This window comes from Podarcis cretensis, assembly GCF_951804945.1.
Source record: "Podarcis cretensis genome assembly, chromosome: 13".
Taxonomy (NCBI): Eukaryota; Metazoa; Chordata; class Lepidosauria; order Squamata; family Lacertidae; genus Podarcis; species Podarcis cretensis.
The window spans coordinates 42,211,629-42,236,028 of NC_137182.1; the positions used below are offsets into that span (position 1 = coordinate 42,211,629).

Sequence of the window (24,400 nt, forward strand, 5' to 3'; positions counted from 1 at the left end):
TATTTACATCTGCTCTTGGGAGGCATCAGTTTGGGTGTTGCTTGTTTGGATGCTTGGTAGATGTGAGAGCCGTTTTACTCCTTCCAGATTTCTGGAATAATTATGATGCATTCTGAAACAACACACATATAGCGCGCACTATAGTGCGATAGTCATTCACACAGAATTTTACAGGGAACCAACTCAAAATAAGAGAATAATGCTATATGCACGGTATCTGAGTGCAATAACTTTCAGCTTAAAAATCTTGCTTGAGGCAACCTGCTGCTGGACGGATGTTGCTGGACTTCAGTTCTCAGTACGTCAGGGATGATGGGATTTGAAATCCAACAACATCTGGAGAGCAACAGGTCCAAATGGCTTCCTTCAGCAGAACTTGCATTCTATAGTTCATTTGGAGATTAGTGTTTTCCCACGAATTGGTTTAGCATTGCAGGCAGCCTTGGCAAATGCTCCACTGAGTCACCCCCTAAGGCTGTAAAGTATGCATTGATTGATCAGTCAAAATTTGATTTCAAAACTTCATTTTGAGTTTTAAAGATTGCCTCGGAGTAATTCCAGTGTAGCAAGATCACCATGTGATAGTTCAAATATTAGGCAAGTTAACAGAAGCTAGGTTTATCCACAGCTGTTAGTCTTGGTTGCAAAACATGATCTCCACATTTAGATGCAGTCTACTTCTGGAGAAGATCAGGTACTGGGGACAAACAATGCAGCTGAGCTGCTGTCTTCATGTCCTCCCTGTGAGTTTTCCAGAAGTATCAGCCAGCTCATTTTTGTAAACAGAAAAACGGATTAGCTCTGCCTTCCCCATCCTGAAAACACCGACTGTCACATAGGATGATCAGAGGTCTTCCACGGGTCAGTTTTTCTGGGAAAGATATGTCTTAGATGCCTTTTCTTTCCAGATTAGATGCCTGGTTAGTGAACAGTTTTGTTTCCCAAGGTGCAGGTACTGGGTTTTCCTTTGAGGAGTGGCAAAATGTGTTCCTTGCATGAGGAAGAGCCGCAGCATATTCAATTCATGGGATCCTTCAAAGTCCCCTCTGTTGTGCATTCAGGTGTATTTGTGCTCTTCGGGGTACTGCCGTGGTTATAGTTATATATACAAAAGTTATATATACAAAAGTTTTGAAGAGGGCATGCTGCTTCGTTCCCAACCTTTCTACACCCTGTAACTTCCTGCTGAAATCCTGTGTGTGTATATTTTCTTCACCTTAGCTCCATACCACAACCCCATACATCTGATGCTAAAAGGGGGGACTTCCAAGTCGGAGTGTGTGTGTCAGATAAGTCAAAATTAAGTCCTGAAACCTCTGCCAGGGCTTATCCACTTTTCCTATGCTCTTTCCAGGCATGGCCCACACTTTAAAGCACAGCGTCCAAGCACCCTTTCCCTGCCACTCTGGTGCTTTCCCCGCAAAAACAACGCTCTTTAAAATTCAACCAGCGCAAACAGCAACCCGCAGATAACCTGAATTGACATTTCCTCTGACTGAATAGGACGCAGGTGGTGCTGTGGGTTAAAGCCTCAGCGCCTAGGACTTGCCGATCGAAAGGTCGGCGGTTCGAATCCCTGCGGCGGGGTGCGCTCCCGCTGCTCAGTCCCAGCGCCTGCCAACCTAGCAGTTCGAAAGCACCTCCGGGTGCAAGTAGATAAATAGGGACCGCTTACCAGCGGGAAGGTAAACGGCGTTTCCGTGTGCGGCTCTGGCTCTGCCAGAGCAGCGATGTCACGCTGGCCACGTGACCCGGAAGTGTCTCCGGACAGCGCTGGCCCCTGGCCTCTTAAGTGAGATGGGCGCACAACCCCAGAGTCTGTCAAGACTGGCCCGTATGGGCAGGGGTACCTTTACCTTTACCTTTACCTGACTGAATGCTGAAGAGCAGGGTTTTTTTTCATGGGAAAAGCTCTGGAGCAAAAAAACCACACTTGGACACAGAACTTTGCTTGGACAGAGAGGCAAAGGCGAGTGTGGGTAAGCCCTGTGCTAAGCAGTGGGAAGAGAACTGTAGATCATTTGCGACTGGCTAGCTTCCACCATCTATATCTCCAATCTTCTGCAGCTGAGTCATTCTCTATTGCGGTCCATGGGCAATCATTCTTCCCTGGTGAGCGAGTTCATCTTTGTCGGTTTCTCTGGGCTGCCGCAACTGCGAATGCTCCTTTTTGCGCTGGTCCTTTCCATGTACACTGTGTCGCTTGCAGGGAATTCCATCATCACCACCGTGATCAAGTTAAACCCGGCCCTCCACACACCCATGTACTTCTTCTTGACGAACCTGTCGCTGTTGGAAATATGCTACACCACAGCCATTGTCCCCAAGATGCTGGCTAACCTGTTGTTGGAGAATGGGAGGATCTCTCTCTGGGGCTGCGCTACCCAGATGTACTTTTTCACCCTCTTTGGCATCACGGAATGCTGTCTCCTTGCTGCCATGGCTTACGACCGCTATGTGGCCATTTGCAACCCGCTGAGGTACAGTGTTGTCATGAACCGAGGCGTCTGTGCCCAGCTCTCGGTGGCCTCGTGGTTGGTGGGAGTGATGGTTGGACTGGGTCAAACTAACTATGTCTTTAGCCTGACCTACTGCGGGCCCAACAGGATCAACCACTTCTTCTGTGACATCCCTCCTCTCCTGACGCTAGCATGTGGCGATACTTCAATGAACGTTGTTGCAGTCTATATGGTGGCTGTACTTTTCATCACGGCCCCTTTCCTACTGATCCTCACGTCCTATGTATACATCATCACCTCAATTTTGAGGATGCCCTCAGCCGAGGGCAGGCGTAAGGCCTTCTCCACTTGCTCGTCCCATCTCATCGTTGTTTCCCTGTTCTACGGTTCAGGCATCGTTACATACCTTAGGCCCAAATCTAGCTACTCGGCGTCGAGTGACAAGCTGCTGGCCCTGTTCTACACAGTTGTGACCTCCATGTTGAACCCCATAATCTACAGTTTGAGGAACAAGGAGGTCAAAGTGGCCTTGATGAGAACCATGGGTAGGAAATTATGCTGTGTGGAATGTAAAAAGTGATTGTTGCTGGGATGGTACCTCAGGGCACCACCCATATAATAAATATTTGAATAAAACTTTTCTGACAGAAAACCTGTTTTCATCTAAATTCTTACCACACTTGCTGAGGACATGTGCCTCTAAATAGCCCTAAGCTGCTTCCCTGTGTTCAGGAAACATGAATATTAGAAGGAATTGAGCTCAAATGCTGGGTTAAGGCAGGGGCAGGGCAATCCAGATGCTGTGGGATTATGAATCCTAGAAATCCTAACCTTCAGCTATATTGGCTGAGGTTGATCTGAGTTGGAAGTCTTACAACATCTGGAGAGCTACAGGTTCCCACCCCTATGCTAGGGGAACTGCCTCCCACAGAGATTCTGGCTCTGTGTTACAGGAGGACAAATTATGGTTGGTTTGGTAGAGACGACCCAACCAGCACACTAACCAGAATACCAAAAGGAGGTAAGTGTAGGTAATGGTCTGATAATCTAATCTGCACCACAGAATGCCCCTGTTATGTACTTTGGGGAACAATGGAGATGGATCATGGTTTTTCAGATAATCAAGGTTCATTGGGAGAAACATGACAAAGTAGACAAATTATTAACTATAATTCTTGCCAGGCACAGAGGGGCAAGATAGGGGTCATGGTGCAATTGCGTATTGCATACCTTCAACACCTTGCTGATCAAAATCAGGACCCTCGTTTTCTGGTTCTGAGCTCTCGCAGGAAGGAACTGATTCACATGAGAGCACGAGACCAAAACACAAGCATCCTTTGCTTGGACGTGGACTGGGAAAGTGTGGACCTGTTGCCTAGAAAGTGCGAGGCAAAAGGTAAATGTGGATAAGCCCTAAGTCAAGGAGCTGGATCTGGCTGCTTCTTTATTTCTTTGGCAATCACTCATAGCCGAGTAAGATTGTTGTTGTTGTTTAGTCATTTAGTCGTGTCCGACTCTTCGTGACCCCATGGACCAGAGAACGCCAGGCACTCCTGTCTTCCACTGCCTCCCGCAGTTTCGTCAGGCTCATGTTTGTAGCTTCGCAAACACTATCCAGCCATCTCGTCCTGTCGTCCCCTTCTCCTTGTGCCCTCCATCTTTCCCAACATCAGGGTCTTTTCCAGGGAGTCTTCTCTTCTCATGAGGTGGCCAAAGTATTGGAGCCTCAACTTCATGATCTTTCATTCCAGTGAGCACTCAGGGCTGATTTCCTTAAGAATGGAGAGGTTTGATCTTTTTGCAGTCCATGGGACTCTCAAGAGTCTCCTCCAGCACCATAATTCACCCCGAGTAAGATTGTCTTCCATAAACACAGTTTTAACAGTGAGTCTGTAAGTGACAGTGGAGGCCAATTCTGGATCCACACGTCCTTCCACAGTGGGGAACATAGGTTTCTGGATAGGAGTTGATCATGGTGAGGGTTTGCCAAGTGTGCCTTCCTCTTAGCACGTTTCTCCCTTTCATCCTGAGTTCGAGCGTCTTCAGAGCCCACAACATCTTTGGTAAAGGCTGTTCTCCAGTTGGAGCGCTCACAATATTTCCCAATTGTTAGTGTTTATACTACATTTTTTTAGATTTGCCTTGAGACAGTCCTTAAACCTCTTTTGTTGACCACCAGCATTACGCTTTCCCTTTTTAAGTTCAGAATAGAGTAGTTGCTTTGGAAGATGATCACCAGGCATCCACACAACCTGACCAGTCCAACGAAGTTGATGTTGAAGAATTATTGCTTCAACACTGGTGATCTTTGCTTCTTCCAGTGCACTGGCGTTAGTTCGCTTATCTTCCCAAGTGATATGTAAATTTTTTTGTAGACATTCATTATCCTTAGCAATGACCTTCCATAACTGTTTCCATAACTGCTTCGACATAATCTCCTCACAGTTTTATAACTGCTCTGGGGCTCATTCAGAAGTTGACTGAGCTGCATCTGTAGACACTTGTTTGTAAGGACTCAAAATACATAGCCTGGGCTTGGTTTCAGGCTCCCTAGGTGTGGCCTTTTAAGCTTGTGAGGGAAGTAGCTGAACTGTGGGGAGCATAAGATGCACCCTTTACAGGAGGGATGCTGGCCAAACTACTTCATTTAGAACAAACTCAAACACACATGCAGGGGTGCACCTAGGAGTTGGTCAGGTCAGGGCCAGGGGGAGCACAAAAACCGTGACTCTCCACTCTGGCTCAGAGTGGCTAGGAGTTTGCCTGCATGCTCAGAAAATGGACTGATGAAGGAGGAGGAGAGGAAGCAGCCCAGACCGTGATTACCATGGAGAAAGTCACTGGTGGGGCATGAAAGGAAATGAAAAGAAACCTTTTTGAGTTTTTGGTCCCCGGTCTATTCTGGCTTCAGAGGTCCCAATACAGGTCCTTGTGAAGAGTGCAAGGGAGCCTAGGTACACCTCTGCACACAAGACACGATAAAAGCCCACAAAAAAATCTCTCTTCAATAACCTGAAGGACTAGCCTCTACAGCTCCTGAACTTTTTTTTTTTTTTGGGGGGGGGGGGAATGTGGACCAGAACTGCTTCACACTTTAGTGAACTTGAATACATAAAACACAGACTGTATTCCCTTAACAGTACAGGGAGCAGCTTCTGGAATGAATAATTTTCACAGGGCTGCAGCTTATTGTGCTGGGAAATCAAGCACACCTCTTTGTCTCATCATTGGTCATTGGAGACATAAAGAGATGTTTGCTGGTGCTGAGGCAGAGCTCCGTCACCTGCTATTCCCTTGTGCTCCTCATGCTGGGACATAAAGGGAAAGGCTGGGCTGCTGGAGGAACAAACTCTTTCTTGATTTCAAGGCAGATGAGAGGAATTCTTAAGTGAGACCTTTGGAGGAATGAATATGCACCAGTCATTGCAAGTGTGTATTAGCTATTGGCTTAATGGGGCTGTTATGATGAAGGTTAAGGATGAAGGAAGTGGGGAACACTTACCTTTTGCTCCACTCTTTCCAGGCACAGGTCAGTGCTTAAAAGCTGTGGAGGGTTTTTTTTGCCTCAGAGTTTCCCTGTGGAAACCTACTCTTCAGTGCTCAATCAGAGCAAACATCAATTTGGGTTCTCCACAGATTGCTGTCTGCTCCTACTGAGCTTTAGAGAGTCGGCTTTCACAGGCAAAGCTCTGGAGTAAAAAAAACAAACGATGTTCAGACATGGAACTTTAGATTGGGTACCGTGACTGGAAAGAGTGGAGGAAAGGTGAGTGTAGATAAGCCCTTAGCTAGTACAGAGAGAAGGAGCAAGGCTCCTCAATGGCAAGGTTATATGGTATGGGAGTGGTACATAGAATGTTCTGGAAAGGATGTTCAGGTGAATAGAAAGATGCCTTAGATGAGAATTCTCACAGAAAAATTCAAAAATTCATATTAGAGCAAAGGCTTTATTAGGCCAAGCAAAACGTTATGGGATGGAATGCAAATCTTTGAGTTCTCCAGAATGCTTCAGCTGGCTAGGTGGTAAACACTCTTGCAGATCAGGAATTGGTTAAGTAAAAGAAAGCAAAGGATTAAATGGACACTTTTCCTACTGGAGAGTTTCAGAAAGTGGAGTCCCCCAAGGTTCAGTATTGGGACCTGTGCTTTTAATCTTGTTCCTAAGTGATGAGGTGTCAGGTGTGAGAATTGAGGTGGCCAAGTTTGTTAATGATACTAATTGTTCAGTGCCATTAAAACAAAAAGCGATTGCAAAGAGCTCCAAAAGACCTACTCAAACTGAGTGAAATAAAATGGGAAATACAATTAAATGTAAACAAGTGATGCATGTTGGTGGAAAAAAATTATAATGAATAAATCTTAACCTCACATATTTACACATGGGGTCACAACTGCCAGTGGCTGACCAGGAAAGACACCTTGGGGTTGTAAATTGATGGCTCAGTAAAGATGTTGACCCAGTGTCCAAACCCCATTGAGGTAAATGTGAATACTGGATCGTTTGCCCCAGTGTGCATCACTTCACATTCCCTTACATTGAATTGTATTTTCCCATTAAATTTCTCACAATTCCGATTTGGAGAGATCCTCTTGGAGCTCACCTCAAACCCTAATATGTCTGCAGCATTCAACATGTTTCATGTGTCTCTTATGCTTCCAAACTCTTCCAGGAAAGCTCCTTTCTGAATGGTGAAATAGGGAATGGCACCCTAGTGACAGAATTTATCCTAACCGGACTTTCTGATCTCCCAGCTGTCCGCTTCTCCCTCTTTGCTGCCTTTCTGCTCATCTACCTGGTCACCCTAATAGGAAATGGTGCTATCCTGCTTGCCATAGCAGCTGACTCCCACTTGCACAACCCCATGTATTTCTTCCTCAGCAACCTTTCCCTGCTGGACATCTGCTGCCCCACAGCTACAGTGCCCAAGATGCTGGAGAGCCTCTTGTCAGAGAGCAATACCATTTCCTTTGTTGGCTGTGTGCTGCAACTCTATTTCCTGATAGCCTTGGCAGGGACAGAGGTCTTCCTCTTGGCTGTCATGGCCTATGACCGCTATGTGGCCATATGCAACCCTCTGCGATACACGGTCATCATGAGCAAGAAGCTGTGTCTTCAGATGGCTGCTGGTACATGGGTCACAGGGTTCCTCAACTCCCTTCTGCACACGGTAATGACTTTCACTCTACCTTTCTGCAGATCCAGTAGAGTCAATCAATACTACTGTGATATCCCTCCAGTCTTGGCCTTATCATGTGCTTCCACCTATATGGCTGAGATGGTTGTCTTCATTGTTGGTGGGATTTTGGGTGTGGGGGCTTTTCTGGTGACGTTGGTCTCCTACATCCACATCATCTCCACCATTCTTAGGATTCATTCTTCCGAGGGGAAACGCAAGGCCTTCTCCACTTGTGCCTCTCATCTTATGGTAGTGGGCCTCTTCTATGGGACAATCCTCTTCACTTACTTAAGGCCTTCCTCCAGCCACCATCCAGATCAGGACAGGCTGGTGAGCATGTTGTATGGGGTAATTACCCCCATGTTGAACCCCTTGATCTACAGTCTCAGAAATAAGGAGGTTAAAGGGGCCTTGAAGAGAGTAATAGTTCATAAATGTTTAAAGAGCAAATGTGTGGCTTAGTTATTTGCATTTCTCAGTTAAGTTGGAATGGGCGCATAAGTAATTCTGAGCCAAGGAAAAGTAGTACAGTATATCCATTTTTCGAAAGGGGAAAAAAAGGTAACCCTTTGTCTCAGTTTCCTGATATTTTTTTGAATACCAAAATGAAAAAAAATTGTAAAACTCTCTCTCCCATCAGTCTCTCTAGACACCAGGAATAAGTAACTTTGAATTGGTTGAACATTTTGCTTGATGTAATATGGAGACTTTTATTCTTGGTTCTCCTTGTGGCTCTGGTCATTTCAGTTAAAGGTTTATGTTTCCGCATATCTTGTGAGTCAAAGGATGTGGCGTGCCACACTGGTATGGCAGTAGAGGATGGCAAGTGTGGCAAGAATATCCAAGGCCACTGAGTATTATATTTTGGGAATGGTTCATGTTCTTATGTAGCTGCATTGTTTAATACCTTCTGGATGTCCCATGAACATATTATGAAGTAGTTGTGTTCTATGTTATAAATCAAGCACTGCTGGGAGCTGTTCCTTTTCCTTTTCCAATGTATTTCTCATCAATAAACAATTCAGTGTGGTGCGAGGTAATTTTTATTCTGAAAGTGTGGCCCAGAGAAAAGAAGTTTGAGAAACTGAAACTGACGCAGGGACAAATAGAGGAAGACGCCTTCACCCCGGTTCGGTTCCCCTTTATCACATACACAGCCCAACAAGAGAACAACGAGAATCCTCCAACAGCATGCGAATCAATCTGGCTAACATGATTCAAAAATACACGCTTACACCCGGCTCACATACAATAAGAACTCTCACTATAGCCAACCAAAGACAACCAACCACACCCTCAGCCACTATTTTCAAATAAACGTTTTACAAACTTTAAAATATCCAATGACTTCTCTTTGAAGACAATTTGTAAGACATTACACAGAGCTATATTTAGCCGGTAAAGAAAATAAGGACATTGTGGAATATTTAAAGCAGAATAATGTACCAAAATTTCCCAAAGAGAAAATTAATGATTTAAATCATTAATTTAAACCAATAACAACAATGGAACTGCAACAGGTAGTTAACCAAACAAAATTAGGTAAATCACCAGGGTCAGATGGTTTATCAACAAAACATTATAAAAAACTACAAGACGGTAGCTCTCCCCACTGGAAGTTAAATCCTTGAAATTTAAATGCAAAAAGTGAATGGGCAAGCTATAAAGAGCTGTTAACGGAAGTAGAACACTTAAAAAGGAAAAAAAATTGAGGATATAAGACACTTAGTAACTGATAGGTTACAATATCACCAATTAAATGATATATTTAACATGGATAAAAGGAATGGATTTAATAAGGAAATTTCAAGGTTTGAAAAAGATTTACTGGAAAATAATGTGAAGTTACTTTCAAAAATGTATAAGCTGTTGCTAGAATGGTATACTAAAGATGAAGAAGTTAAATCGGTAATGATACAATGGGCAAAAGATATTGGGCATAATATACAATTTTCATCTTGGGAAAAGTTATGGAGAGAAGATTTAAAATTTACAGCATGTTGTATGTTGAAGGAAGACTATATGAAAATGATGTATTGTTGGTATCTAACACCTACTAAACTAGCAAAAATGTATAGAAGAAGGCATCTTCTACCATACGTGGTGGATGTACAAAATAACAAAAGCATTCTGGGAAATGATATACAATGAATTGAAAAAAATGTTTAAAATAACTTTTGTGATAAAAACCAGAAGCTTTTTTTACTAGGAATTTTAGGTGCAGAAATACCAAAGGAACAGAAAAGATTATTCATGTATGTGATGACAGCAACGTGGATACTTTTGGCCCAGAGATGAAAAGAAGTTAAAGTCCTGACCAGAGAAGAATGGTTGATAAAGATGATGGACTATGCCGAAATGGCGAAAATGACTGAAAAAATTAGAAGCGAAGAAGACAGAAATTTTAACAAGTCTGGGAAACATTTATAAGTTACCTTGGAGAACATGTAAACAACTAAAAACTTTGGCAGGATTGTAACAACACTTGTAATCTAACAAGACCTATGGTAAAAATGGAATGCAGCTGAAAAAGATTGACAGTGGAACCCATGGAGGGGGGGAGGGAAGTCCAAGGATTCAGGAAATCCTATATGTTTATGATTATGCTTACTATTTGAATATAAATGTAAGTTGTAAAAATGAATAAAAACATTATAAAAATAAAATAAAATAAAATATCCAATGACTTCCCTTCTTCTCTTTCCATGGTTCATTTTACATATCTTACATCCCTGCAGATTTTACATTAACCATTCAAATCAATTTCCCACTATTATGGTACATCCATCAAGATTTATTTACTCTGCTGAATTTATCTTAACACTGCCAGCATTTTCAGCTGTACACACTTATTTTCCATATACTCAGTAAACACGTTCCAGTCTTCTTTAAATGCATGTTCTTCTTGCTCTCTTATTCTGTATGCTTTCCCCAGGTAAATCCATGAAAACCTGAATATGACTTTCCTTCCACCCTTTTCCTGGTTCCTTTGGTTTTCTACTACTCCGTGTAATCCACATCTTTTTAACCATCCAATTTGTTATCTATTAAAAACCCTTATCTATTTCAACTCTGCCGGATGTTCTCGAGACATGCTAAGCTATGTATTTGTTTAAACTGGTTCTGTAAGAATTGGTTCTATAAGAAACAGTAAAAAAGGTACAGGTAAAGGAACCCTGGACGGTTAAGTCCAGTCAAAGGCATCCATGCGGCTGCGGCGCTCATCTCGCTTTCAGGCCGAGGGAGACAGTGTTTGTTCACAGACAGCTTTCCGGGTCATGTGGCCAGCATGACTAAACCCCTTCTGGTGCAATGGAACACCATGACGGAAACCAGAGCACATGGAAATGCTCTTTACCTTCTCACCACAGCTGTACCTATTTATCTACTTGCACTGCATGCTTTCGAACTGCTAGGTTGGCAGGAGCTGACACAGAGCAATGGGAGCACACCCTGTTGCGGGGATTCAAACTACCGCTGACCTTCTGATCGGCAAGCCCAAGAGGCTCAGTGGTTTAGACCACAGCGCCACTCGCGTCCCTATAAGAAACAGTATAGACACTTGTTTGGAGTGACTCAGAATACATAGACTGGGCTTATTGTAAGACTCCCTAGATGTGGCTCTTTAAGGGAAGAGGGAAGTAGCTGAACTGTGGGGGAACGATTGATCAGGTTGGTCCCCCTGCTAAGGGTAGAATGCCTGGACCAGAACCACTTCAAACTCTGGTAAGTTGGAATACATGAAACATAGATTGCATTCTCTTAATATTCCAGGGAGCAGCTTCTTGAATGAGTATTATTCACAGGGCTGCAGCTTATTGTGCTGGGAAATCAAGGACACCTTTTTGTCTCATCATTGGTCATTGGAGACATAAAGAGATGTTTGCTGGCGCTGAGGCAGAGCTCTGGCGCCTGCTATTCCCTTGTGCTCCTTATGTTGGGACTTATAGGGAAAGGCTGGGCTGCTGGAGGAATAGACAGACTCTTCCTTGATCTCAAGGCTGATGAGAGGCATTCTTAAGTGTGAATATGCACCAGTCATTGCACGTGTTAGCTATTGGTTTAATGGGGCTATTGTTATGACTAAGGTCAAGGATGAAGGAAGCTGGGAGCACATAATGTTTATAAGGATTAATTACACTTATTTTTTGCTCCACTCTTTCCAGATACATGTCCACACTTGAAAGCTACATGCCCTCCGATTTTTGCCTTGAAGTTTTTCTCATGAAAATATGCTCTTTAGCACTCAATCGGAGTAAACATCAATTCAGGTTCTCCACAGATTGCTGTTTGCTCCTACTGAGCTTTAGAGAGTGGCTTTTCACAGGCATTGCTCTGGAACAACAACAACAACAACAACACCACGGTGCTTGGACATGGAGATTTAGAATGCAGACTGTGGTCAGAAAGAGCGGAGGAAAGGTAAGTGTAGATAACCCTTAGCTAGTACAGATACAAGGACCAAGGCTCCTCAATAGAAAGGATCTATGGAATGGGAATGATACATGGAATGTTCTGGAAAGGATGTTCAGGTGAATAGAAAGATGGCTTAGATGAGAGTTCTTACAGAAAAATTCAAAAACCCACATAAGAGTAAAGACTGTATTAGGTCCAACAAAATATTAGGAAATGGTAAGCAAATCTTTGAGTTCTCCAGAAGGCTTCAGCTGGCTAGGTGGCAAACACTAGGTGGCAGATTAGGAATTGGCTATGTTAAAAGGAAGCAGAGGAACAAAGGGACACTTCTCCAATTGGAGAGATTTAGAAAGAGTCCCCCAAGGTTCGGTATTGGGACCTGTGCTTTTAATCTTGTTCCTAAGTGATGAGGAGTCAGGTGGCCAGGTTTGTTGATGATACAAAATTGTTCAGAGCCATTAAAACAAAAGGAGATTTCAAAGAGCCCCAAAAGGCCTTCAACATGCTTTATGTGTCTCTTATGCTTTCAAACTCTTCCAGGAAATCTCCTTTCTGAATGGAGAAATTGGGAACGGCACGCTAGTGACAGAATTCATCCTAATGGGAATTTCTAATCTCCCTGTGGTTCGCTTTTCCCTGTTTGCTGCTATTTTGCTCATCTACCTGATCACACTGGTAGGAAACGGCACAATTCTTCTTGCCATAGGAATTAGCTCTCACTTGCACACCCCCATGTATTTCTTCCTCAGCCACCTTTCCTTGCTGGACATCTGCTTCCCAACAGCTACAGTGCCCAAGATGCTGGAGAACTTCTTGTTAGAGATCAATACCATTTCCTTTGCTGGCTGTGTGCTACAACTCTACTTCCTGGTGGCACTGGTAGGGACAGAGGTCTACCTCTTGTCTGCCATGGCCTATGACCGCTATGTGGCCATATGCAACCCTCTACGATACACAGTTATCATGAGTAAGAAGCTTTGTTTTCAGCTGGCAGCAGTTACCTGGGTCACAGGGTTCCTCAACTCCCTTCTGCACACAGTAATGACGTTCACTCTACCTTTCTGCAGATCCAATAAAGTCAATCAATACTACTGTGATATCGCACCAGTGCAGGCATTATCGTGTGCTTCTACTTACACAGCTGAAATGTTGGTCCTTATTGTTGGTGGGTTTTTGGGTGTGGGGGCTTTCTTTGTGACACTGGTCTCTTACATCTACATCATCTCCACCATCCTTAGGATCCGTTCTGCTGAGGGGAAACGCAAGGCCTTCTCCACTTGCGCCTCCCATGTGATTGTCGTGCTCCTCTTCTATGGTACCATGATTTTCACTTACATTAGGCCTCTCAACAGCCGCCATCCAGACCGGGACAGGATGGTGAGCATGCTGTCTGGGGTGATTACCTCCATGTTGAATCCCTTGATCTACAGCCTTAGGAATAAGGAAGTAAAGGTGACCTTGAAGAGGGTGATAGTTCATATGTGCTTAAAGAGGGAATGTGTGTTTTAGATATCTCTATTTCTCTATTAGATGAAAATGGACACATAAGTAATTCTGAGCCAATGAAAAGTAGTATACCCATTTTTTGAAAGGGAAAACAAAGGTAACATTTTGTCTCAGTTTGGTGGGATTTTATTGAACACATAAAATAAGAATACGTAAAAAAGAAAATGTAAAACTCTCTCCAGACATTTGGGATAAGTAACTTCTAATTGGTTGAACATTTTGCTTGATGTAATATGGAGACTTTTATTCTTGGTTCTCCTTGTGCCTCTGGTCGCTTCAGTTATAGGTTTATTTTTCCACATATCTTGTGAGTCAAAGGATGTGGCATGCCACACTGGTATGGTAGGAGAGGATGACAAGTGTGGCAAGAATATCAAAGGACGGTTAATGTTATATTTTTGGGATAGTTTATGTTCTTATGTAGCTGCATTGTTTAATACTTTCTGGATGTCCCATGAGCTTATTATGAAGTAGTTGTGTTCTATGTTATAAATCAAGCACTGCTAGTTGTTCCTTTTCCCTTTCCAGTGTATTTCTTATCTTTTTTTTAAAAAAAGATTTTTTATTGATACAAGAAGAAAGAAGAAAAAAACCACAAATACCAGATTACATACAGGAATAACTATAAACACATAATTTTCTTAGCAAACAATATAACATATATTGGTCTTAACACTAAAGACCCGACCTTCTGTCTATTCCATATTTTGATTTCATAATACTTATTTCCAATAAACACTTTTATCATAATTAAACTTCTTCTTAATATATCTAATTTCGTATATCCACCTTGCAACTATTACTGAAGTTTCTCGAATGCTTCCAGTGTATTTCTTATCAATAAACTATTCAGTGTGGTGTGAGGTAATTTTTATTCTGAAAGTGTGGCCCAGAGAAGAAAAGTATGAGAACCAGTTTGCTAGAGTTTACATGGCAGAGAAGACCCACCAGGAGGTCATAGAGCCAAGATGAAGAAGACCTGATGGAAAAGGTTACCGCCAAGATGGTGTATTGTTCAAGTGAGGGCTCCCGTGTGGACTGGAATCCTGATTTTAAGATTGGAGAAATGAGAATCAAAGATAAACTGACACTGACTGATTCACCGATCCCTACATCAGGGAAAAGGGGTTGCAGCATGGCCCACTCCCTGTTTTGACACATCTTTATTTGCAGGAATGTGCTTGTTTGTTTGTAGCGCTGTACTGAGTATAAGAGATTTATAGATTGGGTTAACAGCAAGGGTTAAGGCAAGAAACCTTGTGAAACTTTGAGAACATATTATTTCAGCTTTGTGTTTGTTCCAATTGAAAATGTAGATCTGAGGAGAAGACAGGCTACATTGCCGGGGATTGTGTAGGATCAAGGGGCTGCACATGACCCCACAAAAAGCACCCCCCATTTGAGGTGGGGAGCGGTCATTCTGGGATTTACTGTTTTCGATGGCAAGTGGGAGAAAAGATTGCTACGTATATGATTCCTGCCATGTCAGATGGGAGACTAAACATCTCTCTTCTCCCTCTCTTCCCCTCCATATGGGGGAGATTGTTTTCTGTATAGGAGCTTTCCTTTCAAGTATTGAAATTTGATGTGGTAGAGTCCACACACAGAGTAACCACTTCTGTGAGCAGAAAGTACTAGGGATGATGCGGAGAGTGTTCTCTCTTGGCCCCATGTGTGCTGTTAGGATGTTCTCAGGACATTAAAGCCATGGACTTTGGACGAAACCATAATAATTTTAATACATCTTCTGAGGACCTTTTCGGAGGGAGCTCTGTGGTAGCAGATGAGATGGAGACTGCACCATTATTGTGAATAATAATAATAATAATAATAATAATAATAATAATAATAATTTATTATTTGTACCCCGCCCATCTGGCTGGGTTTCCCCAGCCACTCTGGGCGGCTTCCACAGAAACCAAAAATACACTAAAATATCACACATTAAAAACTTCCCTGAACAGGGCTGCTTTAAGATGTCTTTTGAATGTCAGGTAGTTGTTTATCGCTTTGACATCTGATGGGAGGGCGTTCCACAGGGCGGCGCCACCACTGAGAAGGCCCTCTGCCTGGTTCCCTGTAGCTTTGCTTCTCACAATGAGGGAACTGCCAGAAGGCCCTCGGCGCTGGACCTCAGTGTCTGGGCAGAACGATGGGGGTGGAGATGCTCCTTCAGGTATACTGGGCTGAGGCCATTTAGGACTCACGAGGCAGGTGGAAACACTTGCATGGTCCCATGTTGGGATGAGAGAAATGTGTATGTCCATCGCTATATTTTAACATCAATACCTACAGGGAGCATGATCTCCCTGTGGTTTCATAACCTCTATGGGCTTTGTCATGGAGGTCACTAAGTACCGCCAATTATAGACATTTTAATGGTAAGCCTTCCAATATGTAGGCCCAGCTCCATATGTGTGATTCTTCAATCTTGTTCTTAGTGCTTGAACTCAGTGACAACTTACGTTGGGATACAATAAAGTTGTTTCCGAGCATATGCAACGTGTCTCCTCCCATTGCTTGGTAAATCCTGCAATCCCCACATAACTGAATAAGTCACTGACTTCAGGTTTCACCATAATTGCTTTTGGTATTCTTATTTATACAGCACCACCCATGTTGGGTATTCAACTGAGGTGTCCCCCTGATATCAGAGGAATTGCAGGTGATTCCGTCATCTTCATTACACTTAACAATGCTCTGTGGGACTCATTTGGGAGGGAAAAACACTTGCATGGTCATATTTGGAGGGAGAGGAATACAGCTTCATTTTTATATCAATATCTGCAGGGAGCACGATGTCCCTCTAGTTTTGTACCTTTTCTAGGGGTTTTCATTGTGAAAGTCACTGAGTACCATCAACTACAGACATTTTATGAAAAGTCTCCTAGCTTCTTAGGTTTGTGTCTTCAAACTTGTTTGTAATGCCCAGACTTTCATGAAGTCTGGTGGGATATTAAAATATTAGCACAGTGCAGGGATAAACAACTTGCTGCTGCCCCCTCCATATGTTTTGGACTCCAACTCCCATCATCCTCTACCACTGGCCAGGCTGAATGGGACTGATGGGAGTTGTAGTCCAAAACCATGTGGAGGGCACCACATTGGCTACCCTGATATATTAGGGTTTGTGGTTTTTTTTGCTGTATTTATTTAGCAGTTGCTAATAGGTTCAATAGAACTTCCATGGAGTGAATTTTTAGATATCCGAAAAGGAGCATCTTAGGGATGGGATGGATACAATACCCCACAATTTTGGTGAAAATACTATGGATTGTACCCCAGAAGGTCTGAATGACAGGACACTCACAATCTATGTACATAATATATGCCTAGGTTATGATATCCAGTGCTGCTACATATCCCCCCCTTACAGTTAAATGCAATCTTAACATAATGTTAACATACTGTTGTGAGTTGGGGGGGGGGTACCATTTTTGAAGGAGCCGGACAAGTTTCTTGGTGAGTTAATGGGCCCTGAGGCTCCAATACTTTGGCCACCTCATGAGAAGAGAAGACTCCCTGGAAAAGACCCTGATGTTGGGAAAGATGGAGGGCACAAGGAGAAGGGGATGACAGAGGACGAGATGGATGGACAGTGTTCTCGAAGCTAGACCAAACTGCGGGAGGCAGTGGAAGACAGGAGTGCCTGGCGCGCTTTGGTCCATGGGGTCACGAAGAGTCGGACACGACTAAATGACTAAACAAACAAAATATTGTGTTTGTGTGTCTAGTCTTGTACATACCTTGAGGTGGAGTAAAAATGAAGTAAACAAATAGGTAATTTCCCCCCACAGCTGAAATGTTAGAGCAATGACAAACTTATATAGATTCCACTATCAGTTATCTGTTTGGGCTTTTCTTCTAACATGTAGAGAGATGGGTTGTGTAATCCAGTATCACTGTCAATAAACTCTTGTCACACCATTGTGGTTTGTTTTTTTTAAATAGTTGTGTTTCTTACTTCTATGAACATGAGCGTCTCTTCAAGTTTCCACTCTTCATTAACCACTTTTCAGCACCTAGGGGGGAAATCCACTCACTTCATTTTCATACCCAAGAAATGCAAGTTTCACACAAGTCTGTCTATGCAAATTACCAGAGTTTTCAAATATCACTTCCCCACTCAGGTACGGTATATTGCATGTCCACTCGACACACTGAAAAACAAGTATTTGCAAGATTACAAATGATCCACAGAGAGTAGATTAGGAGGAGGAAACTTCACAAAGCAGTGTGCTGCTGCCAAACACTATGCCAATCTGAAATTAGCAAGATACTCTTAGCTCCCCTTCCCTGCTGGTGTCCCTCAGAACTGATTCGCTCAATATGACGATTTCTAAAACTCCCGTGGAAAACACACGTCGGTAGCAGGGATAATTAATAAAGCATTCAATATCCACTAACTCTGCCAACACTTTTTTTATGTAGACAGGCCTACGTAACTGTTTAATGCAGTTGCTTTAATGAGCATTATTTATTGTTTTTATGATGTTTTAGATTTTATCGTATACATTGTTCTACAGAGCCATGTTCCGTTGTACTAACTGACAATATATAAACGCTTTCCTAAATAAACGAAACAAACAATCCCCTAGTATTTCAGACCTAATTTGGGCCTAGTTGCAACTGAAGTTTTAAATCCACATTGCTGGAATTTATCCTTTTTTATTGCAGGTGGGAGAGAGAGAGAGAGAGAGAGAGAGAGAGAGAAAGTTCTACAGGGATGATTCCTGCCGTTTAAAATGGAAGACAAAACATCTGTTCACTCTTGCATCTAGTTTTCTATATGGAGGAAATTGTCTTCTGTAGAGGGGAGTTCCTTCTAGAGTTGAAATCTGACATCTCTGCCAGGGTCCTACTCGAGTGTAGGCTGAGCTCCTGACAGGTGGAGCCCCCACACAGGGTAACCATGTCATTGAGCAGGAAGCACTAGGGATGGTGCATAGCCTCTCCCAAATTGGCCTTATGTGTGCTAATCCCTGAGAGAGTCCTGGGGACTTCAAATCCATTCACTTTGGATTACATCATAATTACTCTTGGTGGCATTATTTTTACATCACCATGGATGCAGAGCATTTATCTGAGGACCTTTCTGGTAAGAGCTCTGTGGTAGCAGATGAGACGGAGACTGCACCATAAATGTTAACAATGCTCTTTGGGACTCATTAAGGAGTAGGAAAGAATTGCATGGTCCCGTTTTCGGAGGAGAGAAGTGTGTATGGCCATAGTTAAATTTTAATATCAAAATTTGCAGGCACCACAATCTCCCTGTGGTTTTAGGATCACTATGGGGCTTGGGCTTCATCATGGAGGTCACTGAGTACCATCAATTATAGACATTTTCATGGACAGTCTTCCTTGGTTTGAGTCTTCACGCTTGATCTTAGTGCCTGGACTCAGCCATGACTTATGCTGGGATGTGAGAAAGAAGGTGGCTCTGAGCATATGCAAAGTGCCTACCCCCATTGAATGAATGAATTTATTATTTTGGTCACAGACAAGTTCCAGCTCACATACAAAATTCCCCATTGAATACTACCCCATTGAATACTGCTGCTACCCCCACATGACTAAGGGATTCTAGGCAGGAGGCACTGCTTATTTTCTGTTACATGGAATTTGTTCTCTCGCCATTGAAAGCTAAGGTCACTTAAGCATAGTCACAACTCCTGCCTGGCTGCTATTCTCCTGAGTTTTGTGTAAAACCTAGAGAAGATCTGTTCCATCTGGTGAAATGGAGAACATAAAACATGGGCTGCACTTCCTTAACATTCTAGGGAGTCACGTATTCAAAAAATCATAATAATGGAAATGTAGAGTTGGACAATAATTCACAGGGCTGGAGCTTATTGTGCTGGAAAATCACCCATCACTTTTTGTCTTGACATTGGTCATGATAGGCAAACAGATGCTTCCTGGCATTGCTGGTGTGCTCTGAGGCCTCCTATTCCCTTGAGCTCCTTATGTCGAGACTTAAAGGAGAAGGATGAGCTGCCGAAGGAACACACAATCCTTCCTTGATCTCAAGGCAGATGAGAGACATTCTTAAGAGCGACTGTTTGGTGAAATGGAAACGCACCAATCATTGACCGTGAGTATTAGAAGATACAAGCTTAACGGGACCATCCTTGTGGCTTAAAGGCTTAAGTAAGACAGGAAAAGATATGTTTGGTAATTTTATAAGTTTGACGAAATGAGACTCATATATCAAGACGGGTGTACATGGAACAGGAGCAGTACACAGAATGTTCTAGAAGGGATGCTGAGATGAATAAAAATATGGTTTAGATGAGATGAAAATCTGTATAAGGGCAATACTATGATCAGGCCAACCAAAATGTCATGAAATGGTATGGAGTCTTTTGAGTTCTTCAGAGCTTTTCGTCAGGTAATAACTACGGCAGTGAAAGGACAAATAAATCAGGCTCATGGTAGAACAATAAAGTATTCATGTGGTGACAGGCACAAAAGGAGAATGTGAGAAAATCCAGCCGTAAATAATGACCCAGCAGTTGACCAGGAGGAAGAGGATCTGGCAGCGAGTATATAAAACTATCAGACTCCAGGTTCCCTGAAGTTAGTTAACAACTCCCTGTCAAGCCTTGTAGCTACAGTACACTTGTTCCTGCTTCCACATGGGGTGCTGGCCATTGACAATATCACCACTTACATGTAATGCACAAAGAAGTTCTGACAAGTCTCAGTAATTTAAAGACCTAAAAATGACTTTGTCAGATGATCTGATCTAAGAACCATCTAATTAAGCATTGTGTTTCTCACACAGGCAAAACATTGGTCTCTGGGAAATTCAGGTACTGGGCATGAATTTGATCACTAGGAACTAATCTTTGCTTCTCAGAGTGATAAAGTGTTTAAGCACTTGTTTAGGGAAGCTTTTAATGTTTAACAGGTTATTGTATTTTAGTGCTTTGTTGGAAGCCGCCCAGAGTGGCTGGGGAAACCCAGCCAGATGAGCAGGGTATAAATAATAAATTATTATTATTATTATTATTATTATTATTATTAGCAGGGACCTCAAATTCCTGCTTAGTATTACTCAAGGCTATATGCCTAACACCTTGAAAAGCAAAGAAGGCCTTAGCTTGTGTATGCCTGTAGCCTCCAACATGTTTACTATGTCACATTTTTGCTTCCAAACTCTTGCAGGCAAGCTCCTTGCACAGGGGAGAAATGGAGAACATCACCGTAGTGACAGAATTCATCTTAATGGGCCTTTCTGATCTCCCAGCTGTCCGCTTCTCCCTCTTTGCTGCCTTTTTGCTCATCTACCTGGTCACCTTGTTGGGGAATGGCACCATTCTTCTTGCCATAGGAGCTGACTCCCACTTGCACAACCCCATGTATTTCTTCCTCACTAATCTTTCCCTGCTGGACATCTGCTGCCCCACAGCTACAGTACCCAAGATGCTGGAGAACCTCTTGTCAGAGAAAAATACCATTTCCTTTGTTGGCTGTGTGCTGCAACTCTACTTTCTGGTAGCCTTGGCAGGGACAGAGGTCTTCCTCTTGTCTGCCATGGCTTACGACCGCTATGTGGCCATATGCAACCCTTTACGATACACGGTTATCATGAGTAAGAAGCTGTGTCTTCAGATGGCTGCTGGTACATGGGTCACAGGATTCCTCAACTCCTTGCTGCACACAGTCATGACTTTCACTCTACCTTATTGTAATTCTAATAGAGTTAATCAATACTACTGTGATATCCCTCCAGTCTTGGCCTTATCATGTGCTTCCACCTATGCGGCTGAGATGGTTGTTCTTATTGTTGGTGGGATTTTTGGTGTGGGGGCTTTTATGGTGACGTTGGTCTCCTACATCTACATCATCTCTACCATCCTTCGGATCCGTTCTTCCGAGGGGAAGCGCAAGGCCTTCTCCACTTGTGCCTCTCATCTTATGGTGGTGTGCCTGTTCTATGGGACGACCATCTTCACTTACATAAGGCCTTCCTCCAGCCACCATCCAGATCAAGACAGGCTGGTGAGCATGTTGTATGGGGTGATTACCCCCATGTTGAACCCCTTGATCTACAGCCTCAGGAACAAGGAGGTGAAAGGGGCTTTGAAGAGGGTCATTGTTAATAAACGCCAATAAATTGGAAGAGGTGGGGATATATGGCTAAGATACAATGATCCTATCCTATATCATTATCTACTAAAATAACCCAATCTCTGAAAAAGAACAGAATTTAATCTGTTTTAAATTATGATTGATCAACTGACAATGACCTGGCATGAGTTTGCTCCATCTTCTATTTGTCAACCCTTTAGATATTTGAAGATAGCTATCCTTTCCATCTCCTATGTTTAGCCTGGAAAAGAGAAGACTGAGGAGACATGATAGCTATATTTAATTATCTAAAGGGCTGTCACATGGAAGATGGAGGAAGCTTGCTTCCTTCTGCTCCAGATGGTGGGACCCCCAAAAATGGGTTCAAATTACAAGACAGGACTGTCAAACTAATTGTCAAGAAGATCTTCCTGATGGTAAGAGCTGTTCAACAGTGGAGGGGGGACACTCCTTCATTGGAGTGTTTAAAGGAGAGGCTGAAGGGACGACAGAGGACAAGATGGTTGGACAGTGTTCTTGAAGCTACTAACATGAGTTTGACCAAACTGTGGAATACAGGAGTGCCTGGCGTGCTCTGGTCCATGGGGTCACGAAAAGGCAGATACGACTAAACAATAACAGGGTGACCATTTGCCATGGGTTCTTTGAGATTCCTGAATTACAGGAGAGGGTGCTGAACTAGATGACCCTCAGGCTGCCATCCAACTTTGCTATATCTAAGCATGATATCACAGTTTGAGTTTCAGATGAGGTCCAGGAAAATCCACTTTCAAAGTCCCCACTCAGCCAATCACACAAATCAATTTACCTCACAGGATTATTGTGGGGGTAAAGTGTGTCTGTGTGGTTTTGTGTATATTGCCTTGAGATGGAAGGGTGCAATAAAAACGAAGTAAATAAATCATAATAACATGGAACCATATATGTAATCTCAATTCTTCACACTGAAATCTTAGTGGAATGACAAACATAAATAGATGCCACTATTAATTATCTGTTTGGACTTTTGTTCTAACATGTTGAGATGTGTTGTGTAATCCAGTTTCACTGTCAATAAAATCTGCCACATCACCTTTTTTTAATAGTTGTGTTTCTTACTTCTGATCCATGAACATGAACGTCTCTTCAACTTTCCCCTCTTCATTTATCACTTTTCAACTTTGTAATGGGATAAGGGGTTGCTTGTGCGTAAGCGCTAAAACGCTCCCAGTTTTGTAGTTAGTTTTAAACTCTCCCTAACCGGACAGCCATAAGTGCGTGGCTGCCCTAATCACTGGCAGAATCCGTCAGTGGGCGTTTCCTGAATTTCTTCCAACATAAAAGTTCTTTGACAGAAAGTCTCCTCCTTGATTCCCTGCGCGACAGCTTTCTGCGCAGAGTGGGCGTTCCAAGGGGAGGTCCTGAGCTCTCACCACTGGTCCCGCTTGAAGCGTCTCTGAGCCTCACCTCCGACGCTGTCTCCTCCTTCCCTCCTTCTTCAGCGGAAACTCTCCCTCTCCCCCTGCTGGTTCCCTCCTCAGCAACCGAGGGTCTCCCAGCATCTGAGAGCCTCTCCACCACCCTGAGCTCCGATGGCAGTTCCCTGACAAACTTCTAGGGGGGGGGGGGGAAACACACTCCATTTCCAACCCCAGGAAATGCAAGTTGGACACAAGTTTTCTGATGTAAATTTCTAGAGTTTTTAATCACTTCCCCACTCCAGCGTATAGAATCATGGAATTATAGAGTTGGAAGGGACCCAAGGGTCATCTAGTCCAACCCCCTGCAATGCAGAAACCTCAGCTACAGCATCCATGACAGATGGCCATGCAACCTCTGCTTGAAAACCTCCAAGGAACGAGAGTTCACAATCTCCCATGGGCGACTGCTCCGTGGTTGAACTCTCTTACTATTTCTCTTTCCACTCACAGAAAAAGTGTGACCTGCTCTGGCACTGTAGCATTTGCAAGATTACAAATGACCCACAGTGAGCAGATAAGGAGGAAACTTTACTTAGCAGTGTCGCTACCAAACTATATGCAAAACTGAAACAAATCAGATCTTCTTAGCTCCTGTTCCCTGCTGGTGTCGCTCAGAACTGACCCCCCCCTTCCAACAATTTTAAAAACACTTTAAACACTGCTCACATTACAAGTATCTTGGAATGGAAGTCACCTTGGGGGTTGGGGACCTCTTGTTTCAAGAGGAGAAGAATGGGGTCTGAGGAAAGTTATCCAAAAATACATCCAGCCCAAGTCCTGCACCTGCTTTGCTGTGCTCCTCCCACTGGTTTGAACAACAACAACAACACAGTGGAAATATGTAGGTCCTGATCTTGCATGGCACCCCAAAACACACATTTTTGGGTGCCGTGCCCAGAAAAAACACTTTTTTTGGGGGGGGGACCATGTTAGGATATTTCCGTTCCACCTTAAAAAGGGAGCAGGTTGTTGTGTCACAGTCTGCGTATTTCCTGTTCACAGGATGTTTCTGTTTTGTATATAGCTGTTGTCTCTCTCTGTGCCTAGACACGCAGGCAGGCAGTCATGTTTTTCTTTGTTCTGACCAAAGCTGAATAAAGTTGTAAATAATGCTCTCCTGAGTGCATCTTTCATTGTGTGAACTCTGCTGAAAGGGTGTGCACGAGCCCTGGAATGTGGCAAGCTATTTCTGAGGCTTGTGTCACTAATTGACTGATACTGTATCTACGGGAGATCGATGGACCGTTCGGAATCGACGTGGAGGCATGATGGCCTTTGTCTGCCT

General features: G+C 43.2%; 3 protein-coding genes across 5 annotated transcripts; all 3 read left to right on the plus strand.

Moving 5' to 3' along the window:
• The first annotated feature begins 1,874 nt into the window (after positions 1 to 1,874).
• Positions 1,875 to 9,710, plus strand: OR5AU1 (olfactory receptor family 5 subfamily AU member 1). Its single transcript, XM_079950902.1, has 2 exons — positions 1,875 to 3,035; positions 7,072 to 9,710. Exons 1-2 carry the CDS (start codon positions 2,092 to 2,094, stop codon positions 8,096 to 8,098), a joined length of 1,971 nt encoding a protein of 656 aa, XP_079807028.1. The 5' UTR covers positions 1,875 to 2,091; the 3' UTR covers positions 8,099 to 9,710.
• A 2,315-nt stretch (positions 9,711 to 12,025) lies between these two features.
• Positions 12,026 to 13,561, plus strand: LOC307201625 (olfactory receptor 5V1-like; the record flags this gene model as incomplete). Its single annotated transcript, XM_079950907.1, has 2 exons — positions 12,026 to 12,058; positions 12,593 to 13,561. 2 exons carry the CDS (start codon positions 12,026 to 12,028, stop codon positions 13,559 to 13,561), a joined length of 1,002 nt encoding a protein of 333 aa, XP_079807033.1.
• Positions 13,562 to 18,629: 5,068 nt separating this feature from the next.
• LOC307201245 (olfactory receptor 5V1-like) lies at positions 18,630 to 21,679 on the plus strand (the record flags this gene model as incomplete). 3 transcript variants are annotated; one of them, XM_079950292.1, is made up of 3 exons in its annotated part: positions 18,630 to 18,656; positions 19,462 to 19,652; positions 20,729 to 21,679. In XM_079950292.1, the coding sequence occupies exons 2-3, from the start codon at positions 19,629 to 19,631 to the stop codon at positions 21,677 to 21,679; spliced, it is 975 nt and encodes a 324-aa protein (XP_079806418.1). In that variant the 5' UTR covers positions 18,630 to 18,656; positions 19,462 to 19,628. The 3 variants fall into 3 exon arrangements, with proteins under 3 accessions (XP_079806418.1, XP_079806416.1, XP_079806417.1); XM_079950290.1 differs by having other exon boundaries at positions 18,650 to 18,773; XM_079950291.1 differs by lacking the exon at positions 18,630 to 18,656 and adding an exon at positions 18,663 to 18,777.
• Positions 21,680 to 24,400: the final 2,721 nt, after the last annotated feature.

Coding starts and splice junctions, on each gene's coding strand:
- OR5AU1 (XM_079950902.1), top strand. CDS start 2,092: ATGGGCAATCATTCTTCCCTGGTGAGCGAGTTCATCTTTGTCGGTTTC. Junction 3,036..7,071: donor TGCTGTGTGGAATGTAAAAA/GTGATTGTTGCT, acceptor CCTCAAACCCTA/ATATGTCTGCAGCATTCAAC.